Source organism: Hemitrygon akajei, chromosome 10, assembly GCF_048418815.1.
Source record: "Hemitrygon akajei chromosome 10, sHemAka1.3, whole genome shotgun sequence".
Lineage (NCBI taxonomy): Eukaryota > Metazoa > Chordata > Chondrichthyes > Myliobatiformes > Dasyatidae > Hemitrygon > Hemitrygon akajei.
The window spans coordinates 163,483,972-163,499,841 of NC_133133.1; the positions used below are offsets into that span (position 1 = coordinate 163,483,972).

General features: G+C 39.4%; 1 protein-coding gene across 1 annotated transcript; it reads left to right on the plus strand.

Moving 5' to 3' along the window:
- The first annotated feature begins 240 nt into the window (after window positions 1-240).
- llph (LLP homolog, long-term synaptic facilitation factor) lies at window positions 241-9,091 on the plus strand. The gene is made up of 3 exons (XM_073059578.1): window positions 241-351; window positions 7,697-7,903; window positions 8,719-9,091. Exons 2-3 carry the CDS (start codon window positions 7,705-7,707, stop codon window positions 8,880-8,882), a joined length of 363 nt encoding a protein of 120 aa, XP_072915679.1. The 5' UTR covers window positions 241-351; window positions 7,697-7,704; the 3' UTR covers window positions 8,883-9,091.
- Window positions 9,092-15,870: the final 6,779 nt, after the last annotated feature.

Sequence of the window (15,870 nt, forward strand, 5' to 3'; positions counted from 1 at the left end):
CTGTACTGCGCTGTATTGTTCTATGTTCTATATATAACCAATTAAGTGAAAATACAAATCATTTCGCTTGCAGGACAACAGCGGGCCTGCCATTGAGCCTATATCTATATATATTGACAATGTGCCTGCAAATATGGAAATAATCTGCATTTCGATTATTTGTTTTGGATGCAGATTTCGATTAAGATTATTTTTTACCCCGGTATGTCGCAATGGACGGTTTAGTACCCGCTCCGGAGGCGGTGTGAGTTGGGAGGACTGAGGTAATCCTCCAAGTTCCCATGATCCTCAGAACCGGTCTCCCCGATTTCACGTGTGGTGTGTGCTGAGTGGCTGCCTGTTGTGACCGACGTAAGTAAAACTTTTTCTCCCCGGTTATTCTGTTGTAAGCGAGGATCTGAGCAGCCGAGAGTTACGTCCAGGCAACCGTAAGAGCGCGGCATTTTGCCTTCTTAAATTCCTGCCGTCAGGAATAGTCGGCGAATTCGTCGTGGGCCTCCTGCGGAGAGATCGGCCGGTCTGAGGCAAACGTCAGTTCACTCATGGCCTTTCTCTCAAACACGAGCAGTACTCCACATCTTCACATATGCTGAAGGCTCTGCGACGGCCGCTTATCTGCCATTGTATTATTACTTTATTTCAGAGAGCTTTAAAAACTTTTGAAATGCTATTTAGATAGAAATTCAATATTCTGTCGTGGGAGGAGTGCGGGGTTAATTTGCATCTATTTTAATGCAAGGAGTCCGAATAGTAAAGCAGATGGAGCTGAGGTATTGAGCAGCACAAATAAATGCTAGCATAGAGAAATAGTTAAAAGGACAGGACTAGAGTTTTCCCGGGTACGGAATCTTAAGGTATGACGGGAATTGCAAAGGAAGTGGTATTGCAGTTATGGCGATATCTTCAAAGGCTCATCAAATGAGGTCACATGGGAACAAAGTGTGCTAGTGACTAAGGGAGATAAACCACGACCCTTTTAACAGTCAGCAACAGGTATAGAAGTTGATTGTGTTTACAAAATTAAAAGATCTAGGAGCAGTAGGATTATAGTAATGAGTATTCAACATTACTGAAATTGAATGTGATCACGTTAGTATGAAAGATAAAGAGGAGTGGAACTTTTAGTGTATCCTACGGAGCCTTTTGAGCAAGTGGCTGGATGGTCTCACTACAGGAGAAGTGGTAGTGGATCTAATTTTAAGGTATAGAGTGTCAAGAAAGTCCTACTACATGGAAACAGGTCCTTTGGCTTAAATTGTCTGTGCTAGCTGTTTTGCCCAGCATACTGTTCCCAAAGCTCTCTAAACCTCTCATCCATGTACTTATCTAGATGAGTTTTGAATGTTGCTGTTATGTCTACTCAACCACTATTTCTGACAGCTTGTTCCAATACTTGCCACCCTTTGTGTGAAGAAGCTGCCCCTGATGTCCCCTTTAAATAGACGTGGAAAAGTACAGCAAAGAAACAGACCTTTCAGCCCATCTCTCAGCTCTGACCTTAAGCTTACTTCATCTTGTTTTTCACCTCCCAGAGAAAAAGATCATGTGCTTTCACCCTGCCTATGTACATAAGTCCTTCATGATCTTATACCTCTCAGTCATTGCCCTGCAATCTCTTATGTTCCAGGGAATAAAGTCCTAGTCTACACAACCTCTCCTTGTAATTCAGGCCCACAAGTACAGCCAACGTCCTGGTTAATTGTGTTTGTTTACACCTGTCCAATAAAAAGGTGACCAAAATTAGCCTCACCAATGTCTTATGTAGCTGCAACATAACTTTTCATCTATTCTGAGGACAAGGACTGTGGCAATCAAGACCAGCGATTCAGAATGATTCAAGAAATCCAGGAAGTTCTATTTTAAGAGCGAGAAAACAATTTTGATTGAAGTTAAGAACGGATGCTCATCTGCTCTGGCAGAGTTTGTAGGCTTTTCTTCCTACAAGGCAAAGCCTAACATAAATGGCTGTGATGCTTCACTCCCAAGTGAGCTCAGTGCCATTTATGCGTGCCTTGAAATGGAGAATAAAACGACACCTGTGCGAATCACTGAAGCATCTGGTGTCCCTGTGAGCTTTGTCTCAGAGGTCGATGGTAGAACATCCTTCGAGAGGTGTACCCCTCCCTACAAGGCATCAGGCCTTCATGGTGTACCTGATAGGGTATTTCAGACATGTCCAACCAACTGGTGGGAGTGTTCAAGGACATCTTCAATGTCTCGCTGCTGCAGTTGGAAGCTCCCACCTGCTTCAGAAGGGTAACAATCATACAAGTGCCCAAGAAGAGCAGGATGAGCTGCCTCAACAATTTGCCCAGTTGCACTCACATCTGCTGTGATGAAGTGTTTTGAGAGGTTGGTCACGGCCAGAATCAACTTTTTGCTTAAGCAAGGGCCTGGACCTACTGAAATTTATCTGTCATCACAATAGGTTTACAGCAGATGAAATCTCACTGGCTCTCCATTCTGCCTTGGATCACCAGGACAATAGCAATTCCTACATCAGGCTGCTGTTTATTTATTACAGCTCAGTTGCCAACACAATCATACCCTGAGTTCTAATCAACAAGCTCTAAACCTTGGACGTCAGTACCTCCCTCTGCAATTGGATCCTTGGCTTCCTTACTGGGAGACCACAGTTGATTCAGATCAGAAATAACATCCCCTCGCTGACAGTCAACACTGGTGCTCAGTTAACCCACTGCTGTACTCTTTCTACACTCACTACCGTATGGCTAGGCCCTTTATAAATTTGCTGACAACAATTTCAGATGATGATGATGAGGAGGAGAACAGGAATGAGATTTATCAGTAGGTTGAATGGTGTCACACTAACAACCTTGCACTCAATGTCAGTGAGACCAAGGAATTGATTGTGGACTTCAGGAAGAGGAAGTAAGGGGAACACACCAATTCTCATTGAGAGATCAGAAGTGGAAAAGGGTGAGCAGTTTCAAGTTCCTGGGTGTCAATAGCTCTGAAGATCTATCCTGCGTCCAACATATTGATGCAATTACAAAGAGCGTATAACAGTGGCTATATTTCATTAGGACCCAGGATAGTTCCAGTCACCAAAGACACACAGATTTCTAGAGGTGTACCATGGAGAGCATTCTAACTGGCTGCATCATTGTCTGGTATGTTGGTGCCACTGCGCAGGATCTGAAAAAGCTGTAGAAAGTTGTAAGTTCAGCCAGCTCCTTTATGGGCACTAGCCTCTCCAGCATCCAGGACACCTTCGAAGGATGGTGCATCAAGAGGGTGGCATCTATCATTAAAGACCCCCCCCCCCCCCCCCCGCACCCAGGACATGCCCCCTTCTCATTGCTGCCATCAAGGACGAGGTACAGGAGTCTGAAGACATACGCTCATCGTTTCAGAAGTAGCTTCTTCCATGTTGCCATCAGATTTTTGAATGGACAATAAGCCCATGAACAATTCCTCCCTTTACTTTTGCTATCTTTTTGCATTACTTGCTTAGTTTAATTTTTTATATATATTTTAGTAAGATTTATTTTTTAATTACGTGTTGCAATGTACTGCTGCTGCAAAACAAGGTTCACAAAATAGGCCGATGATATTAAACCTGTTTATGATGATTATTCAGTGCCCTGACTGATTAAGGTAAGTGTGCCAAATGCTTTCTTCACCATCCTCTCTACTTGTGACACAGTTTTCTGCAGACTCTACACTGGGTCATAACGTCATTCCCCATAGTTCTGCCATTCACTGTACAAGTCCTGCCCTAGTTTGATCTCCCAGAATGCAATAACTATCGTCCAGATTGAAAGTCACTTATGAGTCCTTAACCCATAAGATTTTTCTTAACCTTTTATACTTTGTACAACAGTGGTTCCTAACATTGTAGTTCCTGGTAAGGATCTGAAAACCTATACCAACCAACTAGCAGGAGTACTCAAGGACATTTTCACCCTTTCACTGCTACGGGTGAAGTTCCAACTTGCTTCAAAAAGTCAACAATTATACCAGTACCTAAGAAGAATAATGTGGGCTGTCTTAATGACTATCGTCTGGTAGCATTCACATCAACAGTGATTAAATGCTTTGAGAGGTTGGTCATAACTAGACTGAACTCCTGCCTCAGCAAGGTCCTGGACCCATTGCAATTTGACTATCGCCACAATAGGTCAACGGCAGACGCAATCTCAATGGCTCTCTACATGGCTTTAGACCACCTAGACAACACAAACACCTACGTCAGGATGCTGTTTATCAACTATAGCTCAGCATTTAATACCATCATTCTCACAATCCTGATTGAGAAGTTGTAGAACCTGGGCCTCTGTACCTCCCTCTGCAATTGGATCCTCAACTTCCTAACCAGAAGACCATAATCTGTTTGGATTGATGATAACATATCGTCCTCGCTGACGACCAACAGTGGCACAACTCAGGGGTGTGTGCTTAGCCCATTGCTCTACTCTACATACACATGTTGCTAGCCATCGTTCAAATACCATCTACAGATTTGCTGACGATACAACCATTGTTGGTAGAATCTCAGGTGCTGATGCAACTGGGTACTGGAGTGAGATATAGCAACTAGTGGACTGGTGCTGCAGCAACAACCTGGCACTTAACATCAGTAATATGAAAGACCTGATTGCGGACTTCAGGAAGGGTAAGACGCAGAAGCACATACCAATCCTCATTGAGGGATCAGAAGTGGAGAGAGTGAGTAGTTTCAAGTTCCTGGGTGTCAGGATCTCTGAGGATCTAACCTGGTCCCAATATATCGATGTAGTTATAAAGAAGGCAAGACAGCGGCTGTACTTTAATAGGAGTTTGAAGAGGTTTGGGATGTGAACAAATACATTCAAAAATTTCTATAGTTGTCCAGTAGAGAGCATTCTGACAGGCTGCATCACTGTCTGGTATGGAGTGGCTACTGCACAGGACCGAAAGAAGCTGCAGAAGGTTGTATATCTAATCAGCTCCATCTTGGGTACTAGCCTACAAAGGATCCAGGATTTCTTCAGGGAGCGGCATCTCAGAAAGGCAGCATCCATTATTAAGGACCTCCAGCACCCAGGGCATGCCCTTTTCTCACTGTTACCATCAGATAGGAGGTATAGAAGCCTGAACGTTCACACTCAGCGATTCAGGAACAGCTTTGTCCCCTCTACCATCCGATATCTAAATGAACATTGAATCTTTAGACACTACCTCTCTTTTTTAAAGATACAATATTTCTGTTTTTGCACATTTTTTATCTATTCAATATACATATACCCGTAATTGTTTTACTTATTTTTAAAAAAAATTATTTCTTTTTCTCTGCTAGATTATGTATTGCATTGATTTAACAAATTTTACGTCACATGTCGGTGATAATAAACCTGATTTTGATTCTGAATTTAAAAAATCAACTTTGCTTTCTCCCAGAGCTGTGGAAACTTGTTTTGAATATCAACAGTTATCCAAAACCTTTGCTTGCTGTGTCTGAATTCTGCTTGAGCTGTTATATCACTCTGCAGCTCAATAAGACATTCTTGCAATGTAGTGTCAACATCATTCATATTCACCCCAAATGGATCCACCAGTCTGCAATATGCATCTCCAGCAGGTCTCTGAGCCAAAATTCCATATCAGTGTGCAGTTGTTTCAAATGATCAAGATATACAATCAGATCATCACCTTGCAATTCCATTTTAAGATTGACCAGTGAAGGAAATTCCATAAACTCTTTTGAAAAGTTTGAGGTTTTCCAGGGAAATCGGTAATAGCCTCTCTGCATGATATGAGATTGCAGTTTTTTTCCTTGTGACTTCTTGTTGTATAAATTAAATTTTTTAAATATATCTGACAGGTAAAATATGTTGGACTAAGCCATGACAATTTGCTCTCCAAGCTGCTAATCACTGAGAAATGATACACAAACACACACACAGTGACAATACCATTTTGTGAGTATGCTCTAGACAAAAATAGTAAGCATCGAAGAATTATATGTATAATCTCGTGAAAAAGTACAGTATTGAATATACATGTGAAATAGAAATAGCTGAGTAAAAATAAAACTAGGGAAATAATCAGGCAAATATATTTAATTGCTATTATATGCAAATTCAGTGTGGCAGTAAAGTGCATGTACTCACCAAGTAAAGCAAATTGAACTTCCTTTCAAAATATAGTAAGTATCAGGGATTTAATGGAAGTTGTAGTGGTAGATAGTGATGCAGTAGTAGACTTCTCACGTTCTCACCTCGCTGTAGTTTTAACTGTTTCTGGCAGATGATCCCACTGCAGTAACTGTAGACTTTGTGTCACATTTTGTAAGTATTATAAGACGCATGTCAGTGAAAGACAAACAGAACTAGCCTCCTGCTGCGTACTCGCTGATTAGCCTTGCTGCAGACAGCTTTGTCCAATCTGCAGTTTGTGATTTGGGGATATCCATTTGCTCTTGATACATCTATAGCACCTTTTGGAATTCTCTTTCACCTTGTCTACCAGAGCAACCTCATGTCCTCTTTTAGCCCTCTTGATTTCTCTTCTTAGTGTCCTCTTCCATTTCTTGTACTGTTCAAGCTGTTCCTGATTGCCTATCCCTGATCTACACCTCTGCTTTCTTTACCAGGGCCTCAATATCTCTCGACAACCAAGGTTCCTTAAACCTGTTAGCCTTGCCCTTTATTCTAACAGGAACATACAGATCTGTACTCTCAATATTTCACTTTTGGAGGCCAACCCCTTCACTTAACAGGCATCTCTGCAGGAAAGCAATCCACCTCAACCCACACCTGCCATATCACTTCTGATACCAAAACTGTTTTTTCTCCTATTTAGTATCTTAATCCTAAGACCAGTCCTATCCTTCTCCATAATTATATTGGAACTATTGGAATTATGGTCACAAAATGTACCCTGCATACACTTCTGTCACCTGCCCTGTATCACATCCTAAGAGGAGATCCAGTATTACACTCTCTCTAGTTGGGACTTCTACAAACTGATTAAGGAAACTTTCCTGAGCACATGTGCTCTATTCCATCCAGTCCTTGGAGTCCCAGTCAAGATGTGAAAGTTAAAATCACCTATTTTCACAGCCTTATATTTCATGCAACCATCTGTAACAAACTTGTGTTTGATAGTTTCAAAACTCAAAACTTAAATGATTGCAGTTTTTCTACAAAGTTCATAGGGATATCAAAGATTATGAGTTATGCTGACAAGCCATAAGCTTAAATAAAAGGATTAAAGAAGGGAAGATTCGAAAAATAAAAGGAAAATTCTATCTTGTATTCTTACTATTTGTGTTGTACTTGAATTTTGACATTAATCAAAATAAATAATTTGCTATTATGTAGGAAAAGCTCCAAAATATCAGATAAAATGTGTCCCAAAAAATTAACGTTTTGCTTTTTATTTATTGCTGGTAAAAGCTGATGCGCTGCAGAATATGATTCTATTTTACATCCAGGGCCCCGGTAAGATGGGCATTGTTAGCTTGGAGTGTGTTAGAATTGAACTTGGAGACTGAATTCCAAATTGTATGTGCCGGGTAACAGAACACAGTATTAAAATTTATATTTGGGACTTAGTAAAGCCCTACTCTGTTTGGACGCAGAACATGTATTCAGCGTGCTGTTTTGGGAAACAAGATTTGTCACTTATTCAATGTGCAGTTTTCTATTTAAAACAGGAATGATGTAATTTGATTTTTATTCAAATATAGCATAAAGAATGGCAAAAAGTTTAAGGAGTAAACGGAAGCGGAAGATGCGAGCAGAAAAACGGAAGAAGAATGCACCAAAGGAGCTTGCACGTCTGAAAAGTGTACTGGGAATGAATCAGAGTGGCGACATTAATATGAATGATATTAAGGAAATTGCAACTGTCGTTTCTTCTGAAAAACTTCAACAGAAGCCGGCTGCCGAAAACGGTAATTTTTAAAAAATGATTTGAGAAGAGAAGCATCAAGGGAGTTTGATTAAAATTGATGAAAGTGGGCTTAAAATGCCTTAGAATTCCAGGAGAAATAATAAACTAGGTTATAAGAGTTATTGAGTTAAAATTGGAGCGTATCATTAATTTATGTAGAGGAAGAAGTACATGGAAGAAAAATTGAGTAGATACAGACTAATGGGATATCACAATCAAGTTTGATTTCAGTCAATAATGAAATTTACCTGACAAATTATTCCTGGGATAATGGAGAATGCTAGAATCTTCCAGCAGTTAGACCAGTTTCAATGAGTCGGGGTTGCCAGCTTGATTCCAGACCTTTCTGTGCCCACTAGTACAGTTTGACCTGCTGACCACTTCTAGCTTTCTGTTTTTGGTTTATATCTCAACATCTGTTTTTTTTGCTCCCAAGTTTATTTCCATTATTTTAATTACTTTTATTTTATTCCATAAAGATACATAATCAATTTTAAGCTAAAGTTTGAAATTATTTTAAGTTTTATAATGTAAATAAAAACAGTGAGAACTCAGTGCTCTAAAGTTCTTAAATGAGTGAATAATTTAAATCTCTAGAGTCATCTAAAACCAGATTAGCTCAGCATTGATCACGTATTTAAATTGGACCTAGTTAGTTTGTGTAATGCAGCTGCGTGTTACTTTGAGTAGCAAATCTTGCCAGGAGTGAATATTTTATTGGGTTAATTTACAATTTGCCAATAATTGATGTTGATGATTTGAGATATTGAATTTGTGGCTTAACTCTGATGATGCAAACAACCATAATCTTCCCAGATGACGCTTCTAGCATGGACGTAGATAAAAAAAGGAACAAAAAGACATTTTTGGATGAACATGGACAGTATCCATTATGGATGCATCCAAGACAAAGAAAGAAGATTAAGTATCAGTTGAAAAAGAAAGGAAAATCAAAACGTCCAAAGGGATTAGTGTGGTAAATATGTGAAAACAAAGTACACAAGAACTTGTTTTTATGTTTTAAGAAGACTGGAAACAGCAAAAGATGCGGCATTGAATGATATGCTGACTGAAGTAATGTCATAATACATTCTTCTAGAAATGTATGCTTCATGTAATCCTAATGTATTCTGCATCTTTGTTAAAGTTTGTAGCTAACTTGAACATTAAAATAATATTAATCAGAAAATGTTTCAGATTAATTGACACAGCAAGTTTATATACATGAGCTATTATTTGATTTTAATGTAAATGCAATATTAAGTGTAAAAATGGGGGGAAAGTAATAATCACAAAGGAAAAGGAGAGATAAAACATTTTTCTGTTCCTATCAGAAAAATGTAATGATCCAAAGTAGCTAACTTTTTTGAATGGGGGGGTGGTTTATTTCAAATACAAACTTTCAGATAGTTATTGCATGGCAGGGCTGTGCTTTAATATAATTAAAATACTTTGTCTGCTGTACCAGTTATACAGAATATTCATTTGCCTGTAGTTTTTGTGTTTTTATGAGTGACCCACTGTCAGCAAATTAATTCTGAGATTAGTAAAAATCCCAAGATCATGCAAAGGGTAATAGCTTAACTAATGCGATTGCAAGGCGATTTGGTCTGGGTTGAAGGCTGCTCAGTGTTACAGAGAATTTGGAGATGCTTGCCAAATGCATCTTTCAATCAGGACATATTGCCTGCCTTCTGGGATAATTGGATCATGATATATGACCATTGTTACAAAATAATTACAAAGTTGGTGCTTTGGAAAATCGACTAGCTTACTTGGCCATGACTGCTCAAGGATATGTTCAAAATGAGGATACGCTATATTGATATTGCAGTTACTTACTTTATTGATAATGCATACAGAATAGAAACATTCTTCTAAAACATGTTTTGCATGTTGCAAAATATTAAAATAGTTAAAAGAAGGTAATGATCAGAACATGAGAAATTATTATATTTAAACAAAAATATGAACAGTTCAAATGATTAAGGCAGCACAGGAAAGAGGCTGTCAAAAAGGAACATGAAATTTGGCAGTCATTATTAGAAGAAACCATAATGTGTAATTTGCAACTTCAGGCTCCTTCACTCTAAAATTGTATCATAGTACCACCAAAGACCACCATAATTTTCTTGAGTGCCAGGGTCAATGAATATGTATAAATTATTCTGCTTTTCATGTCTGTCCTGCCATTAATTAAAAACATCCACAACTTTTCAATCTAAAAAAATTATTAAAAAGAGACAAATTTGAAAATTCTAGCTAAGGTATTTGCATTTTTGCATCTTTAGTCAGTACAAACATAACAAAAAGCATCATTTTCAACGATGATTTCAGAAGACAAAATTAAGTAATAAAAATCTTTAAAACAGACCGAAAGGGTGTAAGCTTATTATGCCTACCCCTCTTACTTATACAAAAACATATTTGGCGTCAATCATCACATCAAAACAAAAAATTTCATAATCCTTTAACACAAAATCCAATTCCAAGTGTAATTTATTTACATTACTCTCATTCATTTTAAATCATGTATTTTATATTTGTTCATTAAATTATTATTAAATAATGTTTTAAACTTGTTAAGTGTGGTGCATGTTTTTAAATTCGCACTACAACTGTTCCATAGATTCACCCCTCTGACTGAAATAGTGATTTTTTTACATGTTCTTATCCTTTGTTTTTGAAATATACATGTTCCTCCAATCATCTGGACAACTCTATATGGATTCCAACAGTGGATTGCCATTTTCAGTTATGGGGCAGCGTTTGCTATTTGTAACCAATTATCTTGGGCAATTCCTTGGGATCAAGGATAATTTGCTTCTACAACAATTTTGAGGATTCTAAAGTGAAGAATGAGGCAGACTAGAATCCACAGATTTGAACAGATGATATTTGAGATGCCTAGTGAGTTGGGCTGTTTGTGAGCTGGTGCAATCCTACTATTTATACAGGGTTTCTATGTTCCTAACGGATGGATCTAACGTTTTCAATATCTCAAATAACTGTGGAGCTGTCGTGGACCAAGGAATCGCAAGAATCAGGAACATTGCATTTCTTCGAGGCTTTTGAATATTTTCAGTCTTTTCTACCTGAAAGCATGTTTTGAGAATCTGAAATAGGACATGCAAACATCATGTAGCCAGTTGTTTGAAAGTAAGGCTTTAGTGCAGGAAATATTGGCTGGGAGCAGACTGTTAGTGTGCATATCCTTTCAGTGACATTAGAGCGGCGGTTCCCAAACTTCTTCAGGTTGCCACCCAGTGGCTCTCAGACCACATCCCCAGACTCTCCCTTTCCAGCCATTATATAAAATCTACAAAGAATTTTGGTTTAGGATGTGTAGTGGGAAAAAATGGAAACTGCAAGTTCAGTGTGGTGACACCTAATGCAAAAATTATTTGAATCTATTTAAAGTTACAAATACAATTATTTCTTTAATATCAGTAAAAACAATTTACATCAATAATGAACTGGGAGCTTAAGGTAAAAGAACCCTGAGAAGGCAGTGATCACAATATAAGTTCAATTTGAAATTTGATAGGGAGAAAGTAAAGTATAATGTAGCAGTATTTTAGAGGAGTAATGGAAATTACAGTGGTGTGAGAAAGAAGTTGCAAAGTAAATTGGAAGGAGATGCTGACATGGTCCGGAAGGACTGGAAAATTGCAAATGTCACTCCACTCTTAAGAAGAGAGGAAGACAAAAGAGCAGAAATTATAAATCAGTTAGCCTAACCATTATTAAGGAAAAGGTTCCTGAGTACTTGGAGACTAATGATAAAGTAAGCCAAAGTCAGCATGGTTTCAGTGAGGGGAAATCTTGCCTGACAAAACCATTAGAATTCTTCGAGGAAGTAGCAAGTAGGATAGACAAAGGAGAGGCAGTGGATGTCATTTACTTAGATTTTCAGAATGCATTTGATAAAAGTGCCTCACATGAGGCTGCTTAGCAAGATGAAATCCTATGATGTTACAGGAAATATAGTGGCATGGATAGAGGAATAGCTGACAGAAGGCAGTGAGTGGGAATAAAGGGGGCCTTTTCTGGTTGGTTGCCAATGACTAGTGGTGTTCCTGGGTTCAGTATTAGGACTGCTGCTTTTCACATTGTTTGTCAATGATTTAGATAGTGGAATTGATGGCTTTGTTACAAAGTGGATGATACGAAGGTAGGTGGAGGGGTAGGCAGTGCTGAGGAAGCGATGTGATTTCAGCAGGACATATAAATTGGAGAGAAGGAAATCTCATTTTAAACCTCTGCTGTCTCGCAGCCATACCCATCCATGGAAAAGCCTTCGGAAGTAAACGCCAAGGAAGAAATCCGGAGCAGGGGTCCCAAAGGCAGTTTGATGTTGTTTACAACTTCACTCTGGCAACCTCTGTGACGACACTGTGCCAAGCTGTATCGGCACTTGCCCTTCCCTTGGACTACTTTGGTGACGTGGAGAGGAGGAACCAGCTGCATAGGCAACAGCCAGATCTTCAAATCTTCCCACCCAAGCTTGTGCCCTGGAGAGGGGACAGTCCACCAGAGGTGTAAACTCATGATCCCCTGGGATTGACAGCTGCCTACTACGACTATACAAATTGGAAAAACGGGCAAAAAAGTGGCAGATGGAATACAGTGGTGGGAAATGTATGATAATGCATTTTGGTAAAAGGAACAATAGTGTAGACTATTATTTAAAAGGGGAGAAGGTTCAAACATCAGAGGTGCAGAGGGACGTAGGAGTCCTCGTCCAAGATTCCCAGAAGGTTAATTCACAGGTTGAGTCTGTCGTAAAGAAGGTAAATGCAATGTTGGCAATTATTTCAAGCAGAATAAAATACAAAAACAAGGAGATAATGCTGAAGCTTTATAAGATGCTGGCCTGGTCACACTTGGAGTATTGTCAACAGTTTTAGGCCCCATATCTCAGAAAGGATGTGTTGCCATTGGAGAGAGTCCAGAGGAGGTTTATGAGGATGATTCTGGAAATGAAAGGGTTGATATAGGGGCATTTGGCAGCTTTGGGCCTGTACTCACTGAAATTTAGAGGAATGCATGGGGATCTCATTGAAACCTTCTCAATGTTGAAAGGACTAGATGAGGTGGATATGGAGAGGATGTTCCCTCTGATGGGGATATCTAGAACTAGAGGGCACAGCTTCAAAATTGAGGGACGACCTTTTAGAACAGACGTAAGGAGGATTCTTTTTGTAGCCAAAGAGTGGTGAATCTGTGGAATGTTCTGCAACAGACTGTGGTGGAGGCCAAGTCCATGGTATATTTAAAGCAGAAGTTGATAGATTCCTGATTGGTCGGGGCATCAAGGTATATAGTGAGAGGGCAGGTAAATGGTGTTGAATGGAATCCAGGATCAGTCATGATGAAATAGCGGATTGAACTTGATGGACTGAATGGCCTATTTCTGCTCCTATATCATTTGGTCTTATGGGATGACAGCAGAGCAGCAATTTAAAAACTTACATAGAGCAACAAGAATTATTAGGAGGGAAAAGATGAAATATGAAAGGAAGCTAGCAAACAATATCAAAGTGGATAGTGAAGACTTTTTCAAGCGTGTGAAAAATAAGAGATGAGAGTGGATATAGGACCACTAGAAAATGAGGCTGGAGAACTATTAATGGAGAAGGCAGATGAATTAAAAGAGTATTTTGTATCAGTCTTCACGGTGGAAGACACTAGCAGTGTGCCAGATGTTGAAGGGTGTGAGGGAAGTGAAGAGAGTGCAGTTACTATTACAAGGGAGAAGGCGCCAGAGGACTGGAAAATTGCAAATGTCACTCCACACTTTAAGAAAGGAGGAAAGCAGCAGGAAGTAAATAATAGACCAGTTAACCTGATCTCAGTAATTAGGAAGATGTTGGAGTCAATTGTTAAGGATGAGGTGATGGAGTACTTGGTGACACAGGACTAAATAGGCCAAAGTCAGCATGGTTTCCTTAAGGGAAAATCTTATCTGACAAACCTGTTGGACTCGTTTGAGGAGAAGTAGGATAGATAAAGGGGATGCAGTGGACGTATATTTGGACTTTCAGAAGGCCTTTGACAAGGTGCCACACATGGGGCTGCTTACCAAGTTAAGAGCCCATGGTATTACAGGAAAGTTACTAACATGGTTAAGGCATTGGCTGGTTGGTAGGAGGCAGCGAGTGAGAATAAAAGAATCCTTTCCTGGTTGGCTGCCAGTGACGGGTGGTGTTCTGCAGGGGTTGGTGTTGGGACTACTTTTTATGCTGTATATAAATGACTTAGATGATGGAATAGATGGCTTTGTTGCCAAGTTTGCAGATGATATGAAGATTGGTGGAGGGGCAGGTAGTGTTGAGGAAACAGGTAGGCTGCAGAATGACTTAGATAGATTAGGAGAATGGGCAAGAAAGTGGCAAATGAAATACAATGTTGGAAAATGCATGGTCATGTACTTTGGTAGTAGAAATAAATGTGCAGACTATTTTCTAAACAGGGAGAAAGTCCAAAAATCTGAGATGCAAGGGGACTTGGAAGTCCTTGGGCAGAACACCCTGAAGGTTAACTTGCAGGTAGAGTTGGTGGTGAAGAAGGCAAATGCAATGTTAGCATTCATTTTAGGAGGTTTAGAATATAAAAGCAGGGATGTGTTGCTGGCTTCATAAGGCACTGGTGAGGCCTCATCATGAGTATTGTGAGCAGTTCTAGGCTCCTCATCTAAGAAAAGTTGTGATGGCATTGGAGAGGATTCTGAGGAAATTCACAAGGTTGATTCCGGGAATGAAAGGGTTATCATACAAGGGACATTAGATAGGTCTGTGTCTGTACTTGCTAGAATTTAAAAGGATGAAGGGGTATCTCATCGAAACCTTTTGAATGTTCAAAGGCCTAGACAGAGTAGATGTGGAAAGGATGTTTCCCATAGTGGGGGAGTCTAGGACAAGAGGGCACAGCCTCAGGATAGAGGGGCATACATTTAAAACAGATGCGGAGAAATTCTTTTTGCCACAGAGTGGTGACATTGTGGAATTTGTTACTGCAGACAGCTGTGGAGGCCAGGTCATTATGTGTATTTAAGGCAGAGCTTGATGGGTTTGTGATAGCCAGTGTTACATTTAAATAGAGTTAACTTAGACAGAAACTTTGGTAAGATTCATGTAATTTCCTTGGAGCTCAGGATTGATTATATTAAACTTTCCAAATAATTCTGACAAATAAGCAATGTCATGTCTAATATTCTTCAGTCGATTGCTGAATGAAGCATTCGAGTCTTCAAAGGAAGACTCGCCATTTCAAAAAGTGCATAGAAGTGTCTCAGGCATTTTCCTTTAGAGAGCCAAATGAATTCTATGTGCTACACTCGCATTCAAATTGTGGAACATTCTCAGTACAAAGCTCTTGAAATAGTTGAGAATTGAGAGCATGAGACTTGATTTTATTTACCACTGTGATAACAGCTGATCACTTAGGTTTCTTGCCACAAGATGTGAATTACACAGTGAATGGTAAATAGGTATAGCTTTTTTGAAGAAAGTAATAACCCCATGGTGGTATCCTGTCATTGATGGTCCTCCATCTGTCGCACAGGCAAGGAAGTTGGTGAGCAAAGTGTCCTTCTCTTTGAAAAATTGCTCAACAGCCTGAAATACTGACTCCTTTGTATCTGTTTCTAGTCCCCTTGCAATTAACTCTTGAACAATGCTTTCATCTTTTATGAAGAAACATAACCAAGAAACCAAAATTCAGTGCCTAGCAAAGTTGATTCATGCAACAGCAGAGCAAATTCTGTCATCTTAACAATGTTACACAATATGTCTTCTACATTCTCAGACATTTCATCTATTCGTCTTAGAGTTGTTGCTGAGTGGAATCACTTTAATTATTTGGTCTGGTAACTTAGAGCAAAACTTCACTCAAAACTTCCCTTACTGCTGGCAGAATCAGTTTTTCTCCAAATGTATGGGGCATGATATCACACACTTTGGGAAC

What these genes read in the sequence shown, in the direction of transcription:
- llph (XM_073059578.1), top strand. Translation starts at nt 7,705, where the DNA reads ATGGCAAAAAGTTTAAGGAGTAAACGGAAGCGGAAGATGCGAGCAGAA. An exon ending in GAAGCCGGCTGCCGAAAACG is followed by an intron (nt 7,904 to 8,718) that starts GTAATTTTTAAA and finishes TAATCTTCCCAG; the next exon opens with ATGACGCTTCTAGCATGGAC.